Below are 21,471 nucleotides of genomic sequence, written 5' to 3' on the forward strand. Positions count from 1 at the left end.
GTTCTCTGCTGGAAATCTGTCGATGTGCTCGAAGAGTCATCACACCATTATTATTCGCTGAGTCTAGGCCGCCGCGCGAAGAGTGCCGAAAAGCAACAGAATAAAAGACCAAGGGTTAAGCCGGAAGGGACGCTGGAGGCGCAACTCTGCCTCTCCTGGTCACAACAGTGAAATGAGGCAACCTTTCTCTACAGGAGAGGGGAGTGTGGGAAGCAGGAAGTGAAGAGAATAGAAAAGCATAAAAACAAGCACGGAAATAATATCAGCAGTGAGTAGCAGTTCGCATGCACGAGAGCCGCATACGCAACACCAGCCAGCGTGCACATCACATACGTGCTGTGCTCACTTCACTGCGGTAGCTCGCGTGCCATCACGTCTGGGAGGAAGAGATCCTTTCGCTCGAAGAAGTCGCGTCGACATCGGACTGGAGAGAGCTAAAGCCCAAGTCGATGCCGAGATCTACGAAGCGATGCCGACCGCCGAGGATGACCGCGGCAATGATGAGCTTGCAAAAGGTGCCAGTGAAGCCAACAAATGACACATTCGAGTCGGGCAGTGACAGCGACAGACCGCATCCAGCGTAGGCGCTGATGACTTCAAATAAGGTGCGCGTCATAATATCAAAACGACTCTTGAGCAGCTGCACCCGCATTTCGCCCTCTTCTGAAAAGAGCATCAGCACCATTCCAGTAAACAGCCAGAAGAGACGCGACGTGAGCAGGCGGACGACAGAGGTGCGGAACATTTGCCTCCACTTGCGGTACGTGCGATCGGTCGATATCGGGAGAGCGGGGAGGTACATGGAGAGGATGGTTACCGCTACATGAGCATTGCTGTACTCGAGCAGCGGCACAAAGGAGGCAGCGGCGAAGCGGACGGCGGCGGCCTGGCAGAGAGATAGGTATATCTTGTACGGCCATGTGTACCCGTGCAGCACCCCATCCCACTGCTCATACCAGAACGGGGCCGCTTGCATCAGGGTCAGGGCGCACCACGCAAAGCCCAGAAAGGCCGTTTCGCTGGGACGAAAGAGAAACGGGTGAAAGGTGCCTGGCTCTTTAGACGACATCGCCTCCCGAAATGCAGCGTCCATATTATCTAGGCAGCGTAAGAGAGAGTAAGAGTGGCGTGGCAGGGCATGAAGCAAGGCTGCAGAGATGTCGTCGGTTTCGCTGGCGCTCCTCTCCTCACCGTCGCTAGTGTCGTCCAAAGGCGAGCGACAGAGCTCGATGCAGCGGCATAGGAGACCGGTAAAGCGGCGTACGACCCACAGCGAGCACCACTCGCACAGCATAAAAAAGCGGAGAAAGACAGGGAAGGCGGTGAACCCTAGTGCGCACGCTGCTGTCACCAGCCCCGTCACAGCGGCGTCCCTCGCGTACGCCTCCATGGGTAAGAAGATGGAGCTGTGGAATGAAGCGAGTGTCATGCAGAACACGTCAAAGGCAGAGAGGTGTGAGACGTTGAGACTCCACAGCAGCGTCATGAGGGCACTGTTGACGACGACAAAGTACACAAAGGGGGTGATGGCGCTCACGAGAGCAGCGTAGTGCAAGCGGCGTGCCTCGGCTCGCTTCTTCGCCCGTAATAACGCCTCCCGTGGTGTATCCTTCTCTTCGGGGTAAAAGACATGCCGCACGCGGTGCAACATGAAGAGGCGCAGAAGAGGTTGAAAGCTGCTGGTGATCACAACCCCTCCAGGGAGCAACAGAAAATGCCGGAAAAGCGTCGCGCCGGCAGACCATTTGCCTACGTCCACTGACTGCAGACCGCAGTTGCACACCGAGGATACGGCGACAAAGAAGGCGTCAACAGTGGCGAGGTGTGGGACCATGACAAGCAGACCAAGAAACCCAATCAAAACCCATGTGCATATGTACACAAAATGGCAAAAGAGGTACCATTTCTTGAAGAAATCGAGCTGCTCAATGAGGTGCCGCTGGTCGGCAGTGAGAGGCAGAAGCACAGGCGCCTCAAACAAGAGCTGAGAGGTGCGGGAGTAGTCATCTCTGGGAGCCGTGGGAAGCGGCGTCAGTGGCGGTTGCTCACCTACCTCGAAGGGGAGCGCCTGACGGTGGGGCGTGGCAGGCACGCCAACACCAGATGGCATAATTCAGACGGGAAAGGCAAGGACGGCTAGGCAAATGCGAAAACTACCGAGGTGATCGTAGCAGTTGTTGGCGGATGGTTATGTCTCGGCGGAGCGAAAGAGAGGCCCTGCGCCGCACCTCCTATCACTTTCTTTCAGCGGCTTCTGCGAGTTTCGAGGGGCAGAGAAAAAAAAGTCCCGTGGCCGCACAGGATAAGCGAACTGGCCGAAGCTAACGAAGCAAAGTACAGAAAAAGGCAGAAGTGGGAGAAGCGGCCGTCGTCGTCGGAAGGGGGGGGGGGCAGAGGAGAAAGAGTAACGCAGCAGTCTTACTTAGCAACGCGTGATGCACCTGTTTGCTGGGAGTGGTGGCAGTGCAGGAACGATGCGGAATCACTCTCGTATCGGACTAATCCTAGAAGCGCCCAACCAATATGTGTGCTCTAGTGCCACTGTGCCGCGAGTCTTTGCCCTCTTTTCGATTTATCTCCCTTTCTTCTCACCCACTAACCCATGCACCACGCCCAACTCACCCCTTTCTTCCCTTCCATGCCGTCGCGTTCAGCAAATATGAACTTTGAGGAGCTGCGACTCCGTGTACGCAAAGAGCAGCAACTGCATTTTCCAGCAGCCTGCGTGTTGAGTGATATCGAGCACAACGTCGGTGACATCAATGAGAGGGGACTTTTCCTGTGAGTTGGAGGCACCTGCATGTGTGTGTGTGTGGTGTCTTTGTGGCTGTGTACCGCCAATGCATGCAATGCGGCTCATGCCTTGTTGCTAGATTCCATCGTAGTGTACATCAAAAGTGTTCCACCATTCTCGATTTCCTTTGAGTGGAATGGAAAAAATTATATAAACAACGCGGCACTCTCGTTAAGGAAAGAAGGAGAGACGTGACACTGTTTGGTAGCGCGCCACACTCCACTTCACCTTATCTCTCACAGCGTTGCCTCCGCTCACTACAGCTACACGGCTGGCGAGGTAGAAGGACGCTCTTCCATTAGTGAGCCGTACAGCTCGCACAACGATGGCAGCCGGTAGGCATCGCCGTACACACGCCTTTCCAGTGCAGTGCCGCGCTGAGTCCTGGTGTGCGTAGCGCTGAGCATGCCGTTGCGCGCACGCGTCTCCTGCAAGTAGCGATGGGTGCGGCTCTGTGCGGCGAGCATCCCATCCTCGATGTGTCTCAGCTGCGCCACAGCACACCGACGATGTCCTGCATGCTTCGCCTGCAGCGCAGCCATGCTGGCATCATCCTTCTCTAGCGCTATAGTTTCCCGCTTGAGCAAGGCAGCCGCCTGACGAGTGATGCGATGTTCGAGCAAGCTGCCTCGGCTGAGCAAATAGGCGCCCAAGAGTTCTCTTTCTAGGCGCGCCGCATCGCGGCGGCGCTTGGCAGCCTCAGAAAAGCTGCCTTCCCATCTCAGCTCTGTCTCCTGCTGTTGCAACACCAGCACCTCGCGAGGGACAGCTATCGGCATGGTTTGCAGTTTCACAGTCTCAGAGGCGGCGAACCGGGCCAGCTCCTCCTCGTCCGCTCGGCGTCGTTCAGCTTGTGAGCGGAGAAGACGCTCCAAGTGTACGCGCTTCTCTTGCGATGCGGCGCGCCGCTGCTGCAAGAGGTATTGACCTTCGGCTCGTTGCAGCGCATTCCACTGATGTGCACCGTCTCTTTCCAACTGCATGGCCGCCGCAGAGAGCGCCGTTTCGCTCTGGGCACAATCGCTTTGCAGAAGCTCTTCAGCGAGCTCATATTTGCCCATGCCGGCGAGCCTTCGCACGCGGCGGCGTGCACTTTCCTCAGCGAGCGACATCGCGGCTGTCGTGGGGACGGAGCAAAGCTGACGAGTCGTCGTCCCGGTCACTGTCATCCCTCTTTCTCTCTCGACCGCATGAACTCAGCAATGGCCCGGTGATGACAGCGCTGCGGTGCCAGTCGTCAGTGCAGTAGATGAATGGGTGTGTACGCTGTCTCACGAAACCATGTACGCATAGGAGGCACAGCGAACGTGCAAACGACCAAAGACGAAGAAAGAAAGAGTGGCGAGGAAGTGACGAGGAAGGTTGAAAAGATGAAAGCCACTTGAGTACACGCCAAGCAGAAAGTGTTTCCGGTATGTGGAAGAGCCGCCGCATCCTTCGGAGATGCTGACGGGGCATTTGAGCAGACCACACACACACACAAACGTGACGAGCGCAGAAGAGAAGGGGGCGTGACGCCGCCTTCTCTCTTTGCTAAAGTCTCAAAGACGCGCACGAGACGCTGCATCAAGGGCTTGTGCATGTCACAGCGGCATCGGAGTGAACGTGCATCGAATGCCCTCGCAATCTCATGAGGCAGTGTTGTGTGTGTGTGTGTGTGTGTGTGTGCAGATGCGAGGAGAGCACCTCTGCTCAGCAGCTGGCATTGGCCTCAGGCGGGCCCGCTCATGCACTTCTGCTTTCGTTCTCTCGTTTGCTTGCTTTTTTTTGCATATTTGTATTCCTCTTGGCTCGATGGATTTTGCACTACTAATCACGCCACATGACAGAGAGCGAGCACGAGAAAGCGGTGGAGAGGTTGAGGGAAAAGGAGAAAGACAGATATGATGGGAGTCTCCCCTACTTCGACAGCAGCGCATACGCTTGAGTGTGCGTAATGAAAAGCCCGCGTGCCACATTAAACAAATGCGAAATGCATGCGACTGTGCCTTTCGGTGAAGAACCTTTCTTACCTCGCCGGCTACCATTTCTTACTCAAAGAGCGTACACGCGCCATCAAGTGCACTTAAATTCCTATGGTAAAAAAGAAACAAAACACGCCGGGAAGGTAGAGAGGATAAAGAAAGAGAGTGGGGCACATACATCAATACAGGCACGGCTACCGCTCTCCTACACACGCGCCCTCCTTTCTCTGACGGTACGGCCCATGAGGCTCAAAGCGCACACGTGCACGTCTAGTATTCCACCTCCTGGCCGGCAAAAAACCCCCACTTCTCCTCCCATTCATCAGCCACCATCATGACATAGGGACCGAAGTATGCGACGTTGTCGACAGGGTGCACCCACCGATCCTTTGGCTCGTAGATGTACTTGTCCTTGAGGACACGGGCACGCATCACACGACGGTCGCCGTGCACAACCTTGTCCTTCGGCGCACGCGTGCGGGCAGCACGGTTCCACCAGCCGTGGGCGTTGATAAGGTCGTCCTGAAGGCAGCCCCACTTGTGGAACTGAAGGCCCTCGTAGAAGCACATCATTTTGCTGGCATACCACTTGCCGTAGAAGCCTAAGTCGCGCGCGTCGCTCTGCATGACCTTCTCCCACGGGTACTCCATCTTGTAAGGATGGGCGTGGTCCGTGACAGGGAGGGCGAGAAGGGCGCGGTAGTCGATCTTGTTAGCCTTGATGGCCTTCTGCAAACGGAGTGCGCGTTCGACTTTGTGCGCATTCTGCACGGAGAGGAACTCTCGGTACATGTTTGGGTAGAAGAAGTGGCCGATATAGTAGCGGAAACCGGCCCAGATGCCCTGCGCCATGAAGTTGGGGGACGTTGGCTTCATCATTTTCGCAAACTGGGTAGCAACGAGTGTAAGAAATGAGCTGCGAAGGGAGGGATTATGTGCACTACGTGTTGTCTCTTCCTAAAACTAGAGGGGTGGCTAATGAACCGGGTGGTAGATGTGTTGATAGAGTGCAGCAGCAACAGCGCACATCGGGTCAGGGAGAGGAATCAAGACGATGCGCACGTTGAGCGCGATAGAGCTCGAAAGCATGAGCAAGAAGAGGGAGCAATGCAGAAGAAGAGCGCAGGAGGGCAATGTGAAAGACGTGCAGCATGAAGATGGCTCCCAACAGGTCCGTTAGAGTGACAGAGCAGGGACGCTACAGGTAAGCATAATAGAAGCAAATAGTCACGTGAGTTACATTGACTTGACGGAGTCCATGTTGGTCAGCTCTCTTCTGTGGAGAACAGGAAAGACACTGCATGGTGTCAAGAGCAGCGATGCTGTCTCGCGCACTTAGCTGTGCTTACGCGGACGCTGAGTCAGAAGACGAGGTGTACAGAAGAAAACCCCACATGAAAAGCAAAAGGAGTTATCCTTGCTTTCTAAAGTGGCCTTTCCAAGACCGGTTGGCGCCGCTCTCTTTCGCATTTTAGTCAGATGTACGACTAACACCTCCCACGCAGAAAACAGACTAACACTCTTCTCTCTCCAGTCACATAGCCACCCTCTCGTTGCAACAGTGCTTGAGGCATGCTCACCCGGCAGCGGCGAAGCTGCTCGGCGGTGGCGCTATCGGCGATGCAACTGCCGAGCGGGTGTTGCGGTGAAGAGAGGGAAACATGGAGAAGAGAGCACAAAATGCAACTAAGATGACGTCAGATAGATGAGCAAACACGAAAACGAGTGAGAGAAGACGGAGAGGGGGGAGAAAGGCTACAAATTATCACGCAGGTACTTGTTGACACCAGTGAGGGCGGCCCGCGCCGTGTCGTTGCTAACGTCGACCAAGTAGGGTTCCAAATCGTTCGCCACGGTGGCCGAGTCTGTTTCTAGGATGATTCCCTCATCTAGCATCTCATCGATTGTCATGAGAAGAGCACAGTAGTTCTCCAGTAACAAACGCGCTGTCAGAGAGGGTGTGTTGAGTTCTTGGCGCAGTGCATCTACCAGTCCCATCAACACGTTCGACAGCACAACTTCATTCTCAGAGCCGGCGCCAATGACAATGATCGTAACATCTTCGCTGATGTGGAAGAGAGCAATGTGCCCTTCCACCACGAGAATCTCGCTCTCGTAGGCGACATGGTTGCCGCGTCGCGGGTCGTGAATGGCTTGAAAGACGGCGTGCTCCAGCGAGCGCTGCTTTTCAAGAGGCGCCAGCGCCTTAGAAGACTCGGGGGTGCCCTCCCCGATGAAGTACTTGGCAAAGATGCGGCTGCCAGTGTTGTTCAGTGCCACCACCGCCTGTACTCGGTGCAGGAAGGCCATTGCAATGATGAGAGAGGTGCGAGCACGCACGGTTGAATGGCTCCTCGTTTATTCTGAGAGGAAGCAGAGCGGTAAAATATGCGGACCGGTGAGAGTGGACTGCACGCAGAAGCGCAGGCACGTGTGTGAGAAAGGGTAGCAGAGTTGAGTACACACACAGACACGAAAAGAGCCGCTTTGTTTTTTCTTTATCCCTTTCAACAGCGCACAGCTAATCACCAACAACGTGAACTCAAAAAGCAAAAAAAAAAAGATGCAACGAGATGCTGAAGGCGACACGGTGCAAGAGGGGGCGAAGAGGCCGCCGCAGTGTGATGACGCTAGCTCCTGGTCGAATGTCGGCATAGAATTGGTTGCCGCGGAAGAGAGTGGCTGAAAGAGCCGCGGCGCAACCACGGCGATGAAAACACCATGGTGAGCCGTTGAATGCGCTCAGCAGAGCGGGCGGCGAGTGCACCAGTCGCAACGTACACAGCTTGGCGACGGTGCCACTGTAGCGCATGCCCATGTATAGAGCTGCTGGTATGCCAATAGCGATGCTTCTTTTTCTTTCGTTTTTTAGGTAAATGCAGAACTGCCGGCAAAGAAAAAGCTGAGTAGAAAACACGGCCAACTGGGGAACAGCGTGTACGCGAAGCAACAAAAAGGGAACCCACCGTTCGTGGTGGGGGGGAGGCCGACGGACGTACGGACTCGCCACGCAGAGTCCCTCTAAACGAGCCCATCGTCCTCGTCCTCGTCGCTCGCCGCGCCGGTCATGCACCGCGGACACACCGTAAGCCACGGAATGGAGAGCGCGAAAACAGCTAGTAGTGCATATTGAAAGCCTTGAGCGACATACTTGACCCCGAACATGTGAGGAAGGGTGACCACAAAGACATTGTGCAGAAAAGTAGATGCTGCGTAAGTGGAGAAGCTCACGGCGCACAGGTGCAGTACGGCGAACGCCGAGCAAAGCAGCAACAGTGAATTGAACAAGAGCGCATTGAGCATAGTTTCACGGACTCGCAAAGGGTACACAGGGAGAATAAGCACGTGTCCGCTCACTGAGCGACAGCCGACAACGGTGCACCACATGAGGTACATGGCGCAGTAGGCGTAGACCAGCGTAGCCAGCATCGGAAGGAGGCCGTTCAAGAAGCAAATCATGCGGTCCATCAGCGGAAACGCATTCAATATATTGGACAAAAGAATGTGAAGCACCCACAGTACAGTCAAAACACCGTTGACGACACCCATCGCGGCCGCCATGTAGCAACGAAGTATGTAGGCGCCGGAGAGATGGTACGCAGTCTCGTTGCGCTCGCTTTTCCGTTCGACGTCCCGCACGTCGCGCCTGAAGAGGAGCATCTTCTGGCGCTGTTTTTGATTAGGGCGGCCAGCTCCGACTTGCGCATCGAGACGTCTCCCTGCGTCGAGAAGGTGCTGAACCTCCATGTTCAGCTTGGCACGAGCCAGTTCGTACTCCGCCTTGGTGATCGGGCGTGGACGGTTGAAAAAGGCGGCAACGGCACGGAGCGGCACAGCAGCGAGGCCCACCCCGGCGAAAATGAAAAAGAAGCACCAGCCAAACGAAGAGGTGGTGGCCACAAAGTACACAAACGGTGGCACATGCGTGAGGGTTCCATCCTTTGTGTCGAGGTGATCGCCCCACAGCCACAAGGCGCCAAAGGCAGCTGCAAACATTACATTTGCAGCTGCCACCACTGCCAGGGACGGACGCACCTGCGTCCACACGCTGCTTTGCGTCGGCGACCAGCTTTCGTAGAATACAAAAGCGAACGGCCCGCCCACAAACAAAAGAGAGTACGCGGCAATCAGCAACCCCTTCCAGGCCCAGGCGAGGTCGAAAGATGGCCTGTCACTCCTCAGTGCCACCTCCAGGGGCAGTAGCAGCACCATGTAGCAGGCCACACACAGCGTCACTATCACGAGTCCTCGCGGGAGCCACGCATCGCCATCCTCCTCTTCTGCGCTGTACCTGAAAACGACGTATACGGCGAGGAAGAGAACCAGTACGGCGACAACGCCAGCAGCAATCCAGTCCACGATAAACATGGGTCGGGGTATTCTCTGCAAAGGGAAGCACTCAAAGAGATGAAGGAAAGAACTCTTCGTATGGGGCTGCGCAGAGCCAGTGTGGGGATCGTATTCGGGCAAAGCAGACCCGCGCTGCTTACCTCGACCACTTGCCCAGCGGTGCGAAGAGACACCTCAGCCACTCGAATAGATGGTTGCACCAGTATGTCGGCAAGGCCTCAGTTGCTTGTATCTCATTTCAACGGGAAGGAGGTGAGGCGAAGCAAACGCTGCATACTGTGTGCTAAGTAAGCACCGTAGAAACTCGGAAGCGCTACGAGCCACACGCATCAGCTGAAGAAAAAAAAACGCCGAACACGTATGAGGCCCGGGATTGGATCAACGTTGAAGTGAAGCCTAGACGAAAAAGTGAGGCATGCGCGCATTCATAATAGTGTCACCCAGCGTCTCCATCGACTGCCAACGCGCTAACCGTCGACGGGCGACGTGGCTGCCTCACGCTGTGAGCTTCGTCGCCGTTCCTTGCAGCCATCGTGCCTGTATGATTTCCTCTCTTGTCTCTTATGTCTCTTATGCTTCTGCGTCGCTCGCAGCAGTACAAAGACGCTCACCAAAAATGTCATACGTGCATCGCCATCACAGAGCTCTCCGCGCGCCGCTCGCCGGTTACTCGGTTAGCAACCCCCTACCCTCCACACCCTCGGGCGGTGCTAGCTTGATAAGTACATGCGCTTTGAAACGTCGTCTACCATCCATGAAATGCCGTCTAGCAAGCCCTCACCGGTTCTGGCACTACACGCGCAGAGGTGTACGTGGCGCTTGCCTTGTCGAATCGTGTCTACATCAAGCAGGCGGGCAATCTCCTGCGGCGATAACGCAGTGGGAATGTCGATCTTATTGAGGAAGACGAGCAAACTTGCTCCGGCAAGTCGCTCCTCCTGCAGGAGGTGATGCAGCTCCTCCTTGCACATTAGCAGTCTCTTCACGTCATTGCTGTCGACCACCCACACAAGACCATCCGTGCTTTCAAAGTAGTTGCGCCAGTAGCTGCGCAAGCTTTGCTGGCCACCCACATCCCACACGTTCAGTGTGCACCCACGAAACGTCAGAGCAGTAATCTGAAAGCCGAGAGTGGGGCTGATAGAGCTCGTGTCCTTCCCGCAGAGCTTTTTGACGCACGTAGTTTTCCCGGCGTTGTCCAGGCCTAGCATAAGGATGCGCATTTCACGCTCTTTACGCTTCGTCTTCTTGATGATAGAGAGAAGCCCCATCGTGTCGGGCGCCGATGATGCGCTGAGGTACTTTGGAATGTGTGCTGGAATGAGAAACGGCAGCGGCACAGAGCCCCACGCATACGAGAAACAATATTGCAAGCAAAGGCTCAGGGCACCACACAAGGCGCGGCAGACTAGACGATCAGCGAAAAAGGGGCGCCACGGAGAGAACGGCGTTATGCCCCTAACCGACACTTGCGTGTGCTAACCAGAACGCCCACGATAATGTGCTTTAATAGAGAACTGTACTGCATACGCGGCCAGGAGCCAGCGGGATGAACGTGTGTACCCCTCCCCCCGCTCCGCACTGCGGTACACGATGACAAGGCGAACATATCATTAACGAAGTAGCAGAGAGAAGGGAGGGGACGTAATTAGACAGGAGAGGTGCGTGTCGAGATAATACGAGCAAGGCAGATGAGTTGTACGCAAGCTCGCTCCCCCTCCCACTTACGATTAGGGCTGCATTCCCACCTCGTCTTTGAGCCACTTACCACCGCTCGGAAGAGCGCGAGCCACTTCAGTCACGATCCGCGCAAGTAGGAAAGCGGCGGCACGCCGGCGAGAGGTGAGGAGCGTGACAGTCTCTCTGCGCTCAATGTGATGGAGGCAACGAGGTGGAGCAGCCGGTTGCGCGTGACTACATCTTCCTGTTGACATACCTTTTATGTTTCCTTAGTTCTCCTACCCGCTACGCGAAACTGTTACCACTACAGAAGAAAAAGGAAAGAGAGAGTCAAAACTACTGGGCACTCACACTGCTACAGTGATCATCGGTGAATGGGAAAGGGGGCGAGAGACAGGTGGGTCGTGCGACCGTGGCAACGCGCTCCCACGTGGGTGCAATCACGCATCTGCGACACTACCACCAGGCTGCCTTGCGGATGCTGTCGTCGTAGGCCTCAATGCTCTTGTGAAGGAAGTGCATAAAGGCGAAGATGGGGAGCATCGACAGCACGTAGAACTGAATCATGTTGTACAGCCAGGTGCCCCAGCGAGAGCCGATGGAGAAATATGTGCGAACCTGCATGAAGTCCGAGTAGCGCTGCTCGACGCCAGCAACATCCCAAGACTTATTGAAATCGCGCTTGTGATACTTGGACTCCGTCGCTTCGTACTCAAGGCGGCGCTTCTGCTCCGTGCGACCCCAGCCGTACAGCGTGGGACCCGGTCGAGCCGGAGCCCGGTTCATCTGGCAACGAAGCAGCGAGTGGCGCAGCATTCTGGTTGTCTGAATCAGGTCGACTGGAATGTGGTGAGATTCTAGAGAGGAAACCACGGCGGAGGGTACTCAAGGCAAAGTAGCCTCGTTAATATTCACTCGTCGCACTAGTGGCGCCGATGTAAAAAGTAAGGAGGGAAGATGAAGGTAAGGTGCCACAGGCAGAGGAAAGGCAATAAGCATGAAGAAGAGACTTGGAGGAGCACTGAAGCGTTAATAAAGCTCGAATTTAGAGATGGCTATGTAAAAAAAAACATGTGGGCGCCACCAGGCACTGCAGCCCGTGCGCGGGGGCGCGGCGCTCCAATTCTCGGCTTGCCCTGCCGCCCCCTGCTGTCGGGTAGTCATCCTTGGCAGAACAAAGGACGATACAGCGTAATTGTTGTGAAAACGCCTATGTGATATTTCTTTCGCCGGATGTCGTGGTCGATACCTGAGCACGTCTGCGCCAAAAGTCCTGCTGGCGTCGTCTGGAGCAGGGGCGTTGGTGTAATGAAGGGGACGCGCTGAACTCCGCTGACGCTGTGTGCTCGCCTCCGTGGATGTGAGCACGCGTATGGTTGTGTGAAGATCAAGAGCGCTTATCAAGACGGAGAGTGGAGAGCTACAGCAATGCGCACCTAGACAGCTCGCCTAAGTAGTCGCATGCGCGAAAAAGGAATTAAAAGCGCCGAGAAAAGTGACGCCCGATGCGGCCGCCACGATAGGCGCCACCGGTTGGAAGCCCGATGGACCCGCCTATGGCCTTGAAGAGAGCATACGTCACTGCAAACGGGACAGAGCTTTTGAATGTGGTGCGTAGTGTTCCATTGAAAAAGAAACGCAAGCCCTCCTCCCGCGCCATAGAAAGAAAAACGCCTCCTGCCTCGCGAAAGACAGCCGCCTCAGTGGCCACGTAATCCCGCACTGCGTGAACGCCGCCGGAACGCTCGCTAGGGTACATTGACGAGCGCATTGTGTTGCGCACGGGTGCTGTGAGAAAGGTCAGAAGTGCATGGACGCGAAAGGCGTTCCACAGGTCTTCGCCGAAAGACCGGCTGTATGTCTGCTGCAGTACTGCAAGAGAAATGCCGTACCAAAGCACCCCCACTACGGACGCCGCCAGCGCTCCAGGAAAAAATGAGAGCACACCATAATGCTTCGCGCTAAGCACAACGCAGTCCAGTAGGCCCGAGTACCCTCGCTGCACTGGCTTGCTGTAACGAGAGCCACCACCATTCATGCGATAGGCAACTGCCCGCACAAACGTTTTGGTGTATCCGAATAGCAAGCCGCCAAGAAGGGCACCGGCGGCGCCGCCCGCGGCAAACACGTACCCGAAGTACAGCGCTGCATGCGGTGCTGCCAGCAGCATTGGCTGCGAGAGGCTTCCAAGCATACCCCTGTATCGTTTCGCGCAGTAGTCTCCCAGATCCTTCGCACACGGCAGATGACGCACATCGGCTGATTTTACAAAGTCACGATACGGGTACAGCGCGACGATGGTGAAGACGCTGCTGCCATACGCCAAGGCCCCCGTGAGCACAGAAGACATGGCCCTATATCCAGCGCTTTTCCCTCCCGACGGGTGAGGCACAAGTCCGCGGCGGTGGTATTCGACAGGAATGTGAAAAGTGCAAAGCGCACGGTGCTACGAATTGAAAGACGGTCAGGGGCTACGCTCAGGAATGCCTCGCACAGTCACGCCGGTTTTCAAGAAAAAAGCACCAGAAAGGGAAACCAAAGGAGTACGATTGGTGAAAGAAACGCTGAGGTCGGCACAGGGTTATGGAACGCACAACAGCCGAGCTCTCGAAACGGCGGAGGACACTCGAGCAATTGTTGTTGCCGGACAAAGCGACGAGCACGCTGGACCGGAGGACGAGGAAGATGTAGGCTATTCAGCACGTCGGCAACTCGCCACACTCACACTGTATGATGACTTCACTGACTCAACCAGTGAGCCTACACTTCACTGATTTCTGCGCTAAGGAAGTCTCTAAGAAACTCAATATGTGGACGATGAAACATTCTATGCTGTGGCGTATATGGTGAATCTATCCTCACACGCTCCTTTGCGGGTATGATCACGAGCATACACACTTGCACGTCGTAGCTGCTGGCGACGTGGGCTCAGGGGAAAACAAAAAGCTGTGAGAAGACGATTACGAGCAGGTGGATGAGAACAACACAAACCTAAATCTGGAATTAGAGCAGTTGCCATGTACGAAAATACGATGCTGAGCCCCACGATATCTGCATCTGCGGTCAGTCCAAATCAAAGAACAAATGCGCTTGCTTGCATTGCGTGAAGACTTACGTGGCTTTAGCTGTTGCACGATCTCTTCTGTTCAGGGCACAGTCGTCCACTGCGCCTACACTGGTTGAAAAACCGTTTCATTGGGTGCCAAATTGAGACTCTGTCGCAAGCCCAATCTCCCTGGAACCTGGAGCTGGTCTGCATTGAAGAGCTCCCACTGGTCTATTTCGACCAACGTGAAAGCCCTAGCAGCCTGTGTGATGCGCCGCGACAACCTGATGTTGTGATGCAGCAGCTGATCCTGCGAGAGCCAGAGTCCTCGATTCGGCAAACTACACACAAACGGATTTTTGGTGACGGCACCGGTCAGCGCATTCATTCCCAGCGGAATCTCATCTGAGACGGAGAAACCACTGGCAGAGTTGACATCACTTTTGATTTCTTTGCGAAGCAATGGGTATAACTTAGCCGCCTCGACAGTCTCCACGTCACCGAGCCCGATGATACTAGCCGTAAGACTGATGACAATAGCTTCGTTTCCCTCCTTTAGCTGAAGGTAGCCCGATTCTAGGCCTGGGTGGTTCTTGTGAAGCCAAAACGGAGAGGAAAACTTAAGATCCGCCGCAGCAGCCTGAAGATTATCGACAACTTCCTCGCGCGCAAAAAATAAGCCACTACGTCCGCAGCGGGGAAAGGCAGGCACCTTCCCATCTATGCCCATATCCGCAGACAGTGCCTTCTCAAGAAAAAACGCACGAGGCTCGAAATCGTCGGCCGATTCACCTGTGTTGATAAAGTGAGATGGAAGGGGGAGTGTGTAGCGCGTTGGGGTGCCACCTTCCTGTGATGTACGCACCGCCCATGCAGGCACGAAGCGCTGCACTGTAGCGTTCTTTGCAAATTGGTCATAATAGGCTCGGTCAAGCTTATGTAGCTGAGCCAACAGGGCAATTGCGTTGTGACTTTGAAACACCAAATTGCCGGACCGGGCGTTACACAATTTACCAAGCTGTTGACTCGGTGTCAAGGTCTTGGATGCCGGGGCCTTGCGCCGATAGGACATCACCGAGCAGATTTTAACGATTCTGGTGAAGGGGAAAAATTGAGCTTCTCAATGTGAAAAGTCTGAGGCAGTCGCAAAATTCAACGTTGGTCCTCCTCCGCGCTGTGAAGGCACTCGAGCCAGGCCCAAGAGAAGAGAGAGAGGAGACCAAAAGTGATAGGAAAGAGGTAAAGAGTGACAGCGGCATTGTGTTGATCTCATTAAAGAGGTCCCTCGGGAGTGAGCAATGAGCACGCAGAATCCTGAGAACGAAGACAGATTCAATGTTGAGCAACGCACACCGCATCTGCGATGTGTGCTCGAGTATTCTATCGTCTTTCATTATGGTAGAAAAAAAACGAGCTGATATGCAAAGCCACTGAATACAGAAAAGCATTTGAAGAAAACAAAGAGACTGAGCCACAAACGTCAAGAAAATGAAGCGAGATAAATGTACAGAGCAGACAGATGAAGAGGCACGAAGCAGCAACATCAAGATTCCCCTGCTGCTTTGTGCATTCCGTACTCGTTGCTCGCATCTGAGCTTGGCACCCGCAGGATTCCCTGAATTCTGCTCTCCAGCTCTAACATCACCGCTTCCACGTCAATCCCTGAAAGGGATCCGACAACATCACCAACGCTCCTTACAACCCTTCTGCACTGCAGCGCAAGCACTTTCCGCTGCATTTCCGCATGTGCATAGCTGTCCTGTTGTAAATCCATTGCTTTGCGCATGCGGCCCGCCAGATCTACTTGCTGCAGGCACAGTAGATCTTCAGCACGGTGAAGCTGCCTTTCGCGCTCTTGTTGCTCGGCAAGAAGGCGGTTTAGATGGGTTGTACTGGCGCGAAAAAAGCTGCACAGGAGACTCCCTCTCTCCTCTATCTCAGCGGCGAGGAGATTTACGCGTGCAGCACATTCATCCCTTTGTAAAAGCAGAACGTGCTCCATGCAGCGGGTCTTCAGGCCGAGATCACACCCTCGCGCCAGCAGAAGTCCATCTGTGCCGGGTACATCGTCAAGATATTCAGTCAGCGAGTCCTCCGTATAGCGGCTGTGCTGCAGCTCTGCCCGCACAGTCTTCTTGGACGCTGCCAGCCCTGCCTCGAACAGTGCTTTGCTCCTCTGGAACGATTTGACTTTTGCCCAGTGATGTTGATCCCTCTCCTCAAGGGCGGTCGCAAACTCGGCACACTCCCGTTCGCGCTGCTCGACCATACAAAGTCGCGACTCCAACTCTGCTGCAAGCGAATGCAAGTTCCGCTCGCGCCCCATCAAGGCGGCTTTAGCATGCCTTTTTCTATCATCAAGCGACCGGACCAATTGGTTGGCGTTCTCACCCTCTGCTTGTAGCTTGCCTTCCAAAAAGGAAATGTACTTCCTCAGCTCAACATTGGCAGACACCTCTTTTTTCAGTTGCTCTTGAAGAGATTTTGTTTGCCTTTTTTTGCGATCGCAATAACGCTTGAGAAGCCAGTCCAGCTCGTCACATTTTGTAGCATAGTCGAGGCTATTCATTACTGTTTTCGCAGAAAATGAGGCAGGACAATTTTGACAAGCTGAGTGGCGAGAATGCAGCGCAAGCGCGGTTGCTTAAGGAGACATAAATCAGTCCTTTGCAAACAGAAAACAATAAAGAGGGAAAGGAAAGTTGCGAGTAGGCTCCATAGTGGCACACTTTGCTTACACAGAAGGTAGCATATGACAGAAACGTTTTGATACCAGAAAGAAGCGTGCTTCGGCAGCCGAATCTTTTTTTTTTTCGAAGATGAGCACATACGACAGTGACACACTAGAGGAGAAAGTGCTGCCGTTCGTCATAAAGAGTTGAAGAAGCCCTATGGTAGAAGACACTTTTTATAGCGCCACAGACGGGTTTCGAGAATGGTTTTTCTCACTTTTCCTCGATGTCTCTATAAGGGCGGGAAGGGTCATCACAACTCACCCGCACGGAAGGGAAGGAAAACGAAAACGCCTTCACAAAACGCCTTTGAGAGGATGCGGCAATCGACTGTGAGGCATCGCGTTCGGTACATGGTCCTCGATATCCACTGCCAGAGGATAAACACAGTTGTGAAATGCCACTGACAGGTAATACTGGGCAGACAAACGCGCTGCGGATATGCCTCCGCTTAGCGACTGCAAGTAAGCACTTTGACGAGCTGCGAAAAACAAAAGGCACTATGCTGTTCACTAAATTTAGATCTACTGAACAGAGGAAAGAAAATCTAATATTTTTTTCTTTTCGTTTTCAAACGGAAAAATCTACAACCGGAAAAAGAAAACGAGATACCTTTATTGCTGTTCAGTGGTGCTTGCAGCGCTGCGCTTTTTGGGGTGCCGTAAAGGGCCTTCCGTGAGATTGAGCCTTTCCATGAAAACGGCTTCAGCCTTCGGTTGTGCGGATTCTACAAACATCGATATACTCTTCTTCAGGGTCGAGTTTTGCTTCCTCAATGTCTGCAGCTCCGTTTCTTGTGACATGGCCAGCTCCATAACCCGCTTGAGCTCGTCAGCCACCTTGCTGTGCGCTTCCCTGCGAACATTCCGGAACGCATCGTGAAGCTTGTTGTACTTTTCCACAATGATGTCACGATCGCGGATAAGATTGTCCCTTTCAGCCAAAAGCTCTTTGATGGTAGAGGCGTCACTTGCACAGCGGATTTTAAGCTCGTCTAGCGCGCCGCGCAGCTTTCCATTGTGCTCCTTTGCTGCTGCAATCGCGCTTTCCAATTCCTTTCTAGCTTTGATCTCCGCATGAAGCAGCTGCTCGCACTTTTCGCACTTCTCAACGTATGCGTTGAGTTTTCGTTTCAAGCTCTCACTCTCCTTTCGCTTTTCAGAGAGAATTAGAGAGAGCTTGGATTCCTGGCTGCCAAGGCGCTCCTGCAGTTGTGCCGCCTGCAGTATCAAGGCAGAGTTGGATTTATCTGCCTCTGTGTTGACAGCTTCCAATTCCTCACATCTTCTTTTGGAAAGGTCCAAGGAAGTGGATAAATTCTCGACTTGTGCCTTGAGTGCCTGCAACTCGGCTTCCGTGATTTCCAACGTCTTTGCTTGCGCGCGAAGTTCACCCTCCAGATCACTGACACTTACCTGTAACGCTGTAATCCGCACAGCAGCTTCTTGTTCTTTGTGGTTGGCTGCAGCAACATTGTGTCGCATTGAATCATTCTCTAGCTGAAGTCGTTCGTTCTCTTCACGCATCTCGTTGAGATTCGAGTTCAGCAGCTCGTCAAGCTCCCCCAGCTCCTGTCGCATGGACTCTACCTGGTCCCTCAACCAAGCGTTGTCCTTGGCAAAGGTGTCGCGCTCAAGTATAACCTCTTTGAGGTGCGCTGCACCCTGACTGAGCTGGCTTTCGAGCAGCGACAACGCCTTGCGTTGCTCGCCTACTGTCTGCTCGCTGGTACGGCACCGGCTTGAAAGCGCACTTATCTGCTCAGCTGTTTTGGCGGCGTTAAATTCGTGTTGTCGAATGCGTTCTTCGGCCCGTTCAAGAGCCCGGCAGCAATCAGAGTGCTGAGCCAGTACGGCGTGAAAACGCTGCTCAAACGCTCCGCCGATCGATGCTTGCTGGTCCAGAAGGATCGAGCTACGGGAAATCTGCTCCCTATGTGCAAGCTCCGAAAGCTGTTGCGCGCGTAGAGCGTCAGTCAGCTCCTGCACCGACAGCCACGCGGAACTACAGTTCTGCTCGGCAAGCATGCACCTCTCCGTTGAATCGCGTTTGAAGGCTGCGAACTCGGCTTGCATCGCGGCCAAGGCGTTGGAGCTTGTCCGCTTGTGGTTATCCAATTCCATCAACGCTGTTGCGTAGCTCTCTTTGACCGCAGTGAACTCGATCTGGAGGTCTTCCTTCTGCTGCGATATCTCATCCAGCTGTTGATTTAGACGTAGAAGTTCTGCCTGCAAATCACACAGCGCCTTGCCTGTAGTTATTTCCCTGTCCTTCAACTCTATAACATCGCTTTCCAGTGTCTGAATCAGTTGCAGCTGCTGCTCTGCTGCAGTGTGCGACTCTTGCAGTGCAGAGTCGGAGGCTGTAAGCTGTTTTTCCGTACGTTCGCACTTTTCTCGGAGCTGTTGTGCTTCGTTCTCAGAGGCCGCTACACGCGCGGAAAGCGACCTCAATTCGTCAGAGAGCTGCCGCCGTTCGTCGCAGTCGCGATGGAGTTGTCGCGTCAGCTCATCTTTTGCAGAAAGAAGTTGCTCGGAGTTCTTTCGAAGTGACTCATTTTCTTCCTTGAGCTTGGCTACCCGCTCGAGCAGCCTCTCCATGCTAGAGGACACATTCTCGCCGGCGTCACGGAGAGCTTCATTTTCTGCGGTCGCCTTCGCAAGCGATGATCGCAGGTGATCAAGCGCTTCGGTGTCTTTCTTTCGAGAGGCAAGCGCAGCCTTCATCTCAGCCTGAAATTTCGCGACGAGGCGCTCGTAGTCCGCTACACGCTGGGTACACGAAGCGAGTTCGCTTCGAGCGGCGGCCAAACTTTCGGCCAGCTGCGCGTTTTGCTGCTCCAAGTTGCGGTGTTTTTGCTGCTGGTCCTCGATCTCAGTAGAGTACTGCGCGGTCAGCCGCTGCGCGACATCTAGTTCTTCTTTTAAGCACGCTACCATATCATCGCGGTTCCTGAGTGTCGCCTTATCTGCTGCGCTTTCTTTCTCCATCACCGCTAGCTTGTGGCGCAACTCTGTGTTCTCTGCGCTCCACTGTTCTACAACCTCGAATGCCTCATCCTTTAGCAACTTTTTCTCTTGCTCAGCACGCTCCTTTTGGCCGAGCGCAGAGAAAAGGTCGTGCTGAGCATTGCGAAGCTCACACTCCAGCTGTGTGATGCGCTGGGCGAGAACATCGTTTATGCGGTCTTGTTTCTCTGACATTCTCGTATCCTTGCACACTGCAGCAGCAATAAACAATGTGCGGTAAATAAAGCGAGAGTAACAGTTGACTTCATGAAGGGATTTTTGCATCCTCATTCGGTACTGAGGTGGCTCTTGTAAAGAGACTCAACATCAGTGCAAAGCAGGCTTCAAAGAAGTTGAAATTGTTTTTTTTTTTGTTGTCAAACCATTCATTGTGCAAGACAGCATGAGTCGGGCTCGACCCCTCCCCGGCCTCTCACGGTCCCATCCACTCGTGCGAAGCAGCGCCAGACACCAACGCTTCAGCAACGCGCCGACTCAGTCGTCGAAGAGCACGGCCTCCCCGCCTTAAGCCCTGCCCACACCAGCTTCGCAGGTCGCCTCACAGCCGCTCCCCCACTATGCCAGTCGCCCACCTGGTGCGTCCCTCGGGGCGGCTCAGGCTCCCCACTCCAGTGGGCAGCGTGGGGGCCCGGGTAGTGCAGGTTCCAGTCACCTTGGCATTCTGCCTAATCATACGGGTGACACTAACGTGTGCACGATTGCAGGTCGCTGCGGCGCAACGCCGTCCAGGGCCTGGCCGCCGACATCTGTGGCAATGCATCGCGCTGACCCCCCCTCCGTCGTAGGCGCTCCACCCTGCCACCACCAGAAGTGGTTCCGCATTTGTCAGCAAGTAGGGGGCTGTATGGCTTTCCCATACAGAGTGGGCTACCGGGACGTAACACCACGCACTGGGGCGTCCCTCATCGTCATGGCTGAGATAGCTGCCATGAAGGAAAAGCACTTTGGCGCGAGCACATGTATTGCAAATCTAATTCAGTGAATCTTTGAGAGCTGTGCAAAGTCCCCGCGGATGCGAAATTGTAACTGCTTCGATGTGAGGTTTTCAGAGACACCGCCTAGATCACCTGAAGCGTGTCACGAAATGCTGGTACGTCTCTGTGCCGCTCTGTTTTCTTCGACACGTGGCGCCGGAGTAGCTATGAAAACTGGGGAATCCGGTCACCTGCCGCCGTTTCTTTTAAACAGGGGGGGGGGGGGTTGCGTGCGGCTTCCGGGGTTTGATGTGGTCAAGGAAAGTGTCGTGCGTTGAAACTGTAGGCTGGAATTTTGCGATTTTCGACTCTTCTGTAGCACCCCCTCCCTCCTCTGGGAGGCTGATTGCCAGAGGGGCCCGCTCTTCGATGATGCTGCTGCTATAGCGCAGTGTACAGCACTAGCTGTGGGTTTTTGAAGCACGGCGGGAGAGATGCCATGGAAAGACCAGTAACACGTTGAGCCATTTTTTGCAGATAATGTCGTTACGACACAAAGTGCACATGAGTTAGTTATTTTTCGTTGTTCGGCGATCTTCCGCCATTTGGGGGACCACGGATCGCGACTTCATTACGATGCTCGGTAAAATTTTGGATGTGCATAAGTGCCTACGTAAAAGGCGTTTTTGCGGGAACACGTATTTGAGGTGCAGGTATGAAGTAAATTTCATAACTGCATTGCGAGTAACTTTATTCAAAGCAGTGCTATAGTTGATGCGTATTCTGCATGCGCTCTGCTGGAACGTGGTGACGAATGCAAGCGACATCTTTAGCTTGTTGTCCATTTGCAAGAGCGACAGAGTTGAAAAGGAGCTTATGGGAGATGCAGCTATGATGAGCTGTTGCCAGGAATACGAGTGAATACCAAGCACGAGTGGCACAAGCCAACTGCGCATTATTTG

At 54.1% G+C, this 21,471-nt stretch overlaps 11 protein-coding genes across 11 annotated transcripts; all 11 read right to left on the bottom strand.

The window, feature by feature from the left end:
• Nucleotides 1–370: 370 nt before the first annotated feature.
• On the bottom strand, nucleotides 371–2,110 carry LDBPK_350080 (transporter, putative; the record flags this gene model as incomplete). The annotated part of the gene is made up of 1 exon (XM_003864553.1): nucleotides 371–2,110. One exon carries the CDS (start codon nucleotides 2,108–2,110, stop codon nucleotides 371–373), a length of 1,740 nt encoding a protein of 579 aa, XP_003864601.1.
• Nucleotides 2,111–3,057: 947 nt separating this feature from the next.
• Nucleotides 3,058–3,906, bottom strand: LDBPK_350090 (hypothetical protein, conserved; the record flags this gene model as incomplete). Its single annotated transcript, XM_003864554.1, has 1 exon — nucleotides 3,058–3,906. One exon carries the CDS (start codon nucleotides 3,904–3,906, stop codon nucleotides 3,058–3,060), a length of 849 nt encoding a protein of 282 aa, XP_003864602.1.
• A 1,122-nt stretch (nucleotides 3,907–5,028) lies between these two features.
• On the bottom strand, nucleotides 5,029–5,637 carry LDBPK_350100 (hypothetical protein, conserved; the record flags this gene model as incomplete). The annotated part of the gene is made up of 1 exon (XM_003864555.1): nucleotides 5,029–5,637. One exon carries the CDS (start codon nucleotides 5,635–5,637, stop codon nucleotides 5,029–5,031), a length of 609 nt encoding a protein of 202 aa, XP_003864603.1.
• An 876-nt stretch (nucleotides 5,638–6,513) lies between these two features.
• On the bottom strand, nucleotides 6,514–7,068 carry LDBPK_350110 (coatomer zeta subunit, putative; the record flags this gene model as incomplete). Its single annotated transcript, XM_003864556.1, has 1 exon — nucleotides 6,514–7,068. One exon carries the CDS (start codon nucleotides 7,066–7,068, stop codon nucleotides 6,514–6,516), a length of 555 nt encoding a protein of 184 aa, XP_003864604.1.
• Nucleotides 7,069–7,779: 711 nt separating this feature from the next.
• On the bottom strand, nucleotides 7,780–9,126 carry LDBPK_350120 (hypothetical protein, conserved; the record flags this gene model as incomplete). Its single annotated transcript, XM_003864557.1, has 1 exon — nucleotides 7,780–9,126. One exon carries the CDS (start codon nucleotides 9,124–9,126, stop codon nucleotides 7,780–7,782), a length of 1,347 nt encoding a protein of 448 aa, XP_003864605.1.
• Nucleotides 9,127–9,818: 692 nt separating this feature from the next.
• LDBPK_350130 (ADP-ribosylation factor, putative) lies at nucleotides 9,819–10,379 on the bottom strand (the record flags this gene model as incomplete). The annotated part of the gene is made up of 1 exon (XM_003864558.1): nucleotides 9,819–10,379. One exon carries the CDS (start codon nucleotides 10,377–10,379, stop codon nucleotides 9,819–9,821), a length of 561 nt encoding a protein of 186 aa, XP_003864606.1.
• Nucleotides 10,380–11,244: 865 nt separating this feature from the next.
• Nucleotides 11,245–11,604, bottom strand: LDBPK_350140 (hypothetical protein, conserved; the record flags this gene model as incomplete). Its single annotated transcript, XM_003864559.1, has 1 exon — nucleotides 11,245–11,604. One exon carries the CDS (start codon nucleotides 11,602–11,604, stop codon nucleotides 11,245–11,247), a length of 360 nt encoding a protein of 119 aa, XP_003864607.1.
• Nucleotides 11,605–12,265: 661 nt separating this feature from the next.
• Nucleotides 12,266–13,138, bottom strand: LDBPK_350150 (hypothetical protein, conserved; the record flags this gene model as incomplete). The annotated part of the gene is made up of 1 exon (XM_003864560.1): nucleotides 12,266–13,138. The coding sequence occupies one exon, from the start codon at nucleotides 13,136–13,138 to the stop codon at nucleotides 12,266–12,268; it is 873 nt and encodes a 290-aa protein (XP_003864608.1).
• Nucleotides 13,139–13,958: 820 nt separating this feature from the next.
• LDBPK_350160 (hypothetical protein, conserved) lies at nucleotides 13,959–14,906 on the bottom strand (the record flags this gene model as incomplete). The annotated part of the gene is made up of 1 exon (XM_003864561.1): nucleotides 13,959–14,906. One exon carries the CDS (start codon nucleotides 14,904–14,906, stop codon nucleotides 13,959–13,961), a length of 948 nt encoding a protein of 315 aa, XP_003864609.1.
• Nucleotides 14,907–15,377: 471 nt separating this feature from the next.
• On the bottom strand, nucleotides 15,378–16,403 carry LDBPK_350170 (hypothetical protein, conserved; the record flags this gene model as incomplete). The annotated part of the gene is made up of 1 exon (XM_003864562.1): nucleotides 15,378–16,403. The coding sequence occupies one exon, from the start codon at nucleotides 16,401–16,403 to the stop codon at nucleotides 15,378–15,380; it is 1,026 nt and encodes a 341-aa protein (XP_003864610.1).
• A 777-nt stretch (nucleotides 16,404–17,180) lies between these two features.
• Nucleotides 17,181–19,769, bottom strand: LDBPK_350180 (hypothetical protein, conserved; the record flags this gene model as incomplete). Its single annotated transcript, XM_003864563.1, has 1 exon — nucleotides 17,181–19,769. The coding sequence occupies one exon, from the start codon at nucleotides 19,767–19,769 to the stop codon at nucleotides 17,181–17,183; it is 2,589 nt and encodes an 862-aa protein (XP_003864611.1).
• Between the last annotated feature and the right edge of the window lie 1,702 nt (nucleotides 19,770–21,471).

Source organism: Leishmania donovani, chromosome 35 (assembly GCF_000227135.1).
Source record: "Leishmania donovani BPK282A1 complete genome, chromosome 35".
Classification (NCBI taxonomy): Eukaryota; Euglenozoa; class Kinetoplastea; order Trypanosomatida; family Trypanosomatidae; genus Leishmania; species Leishmania donovani.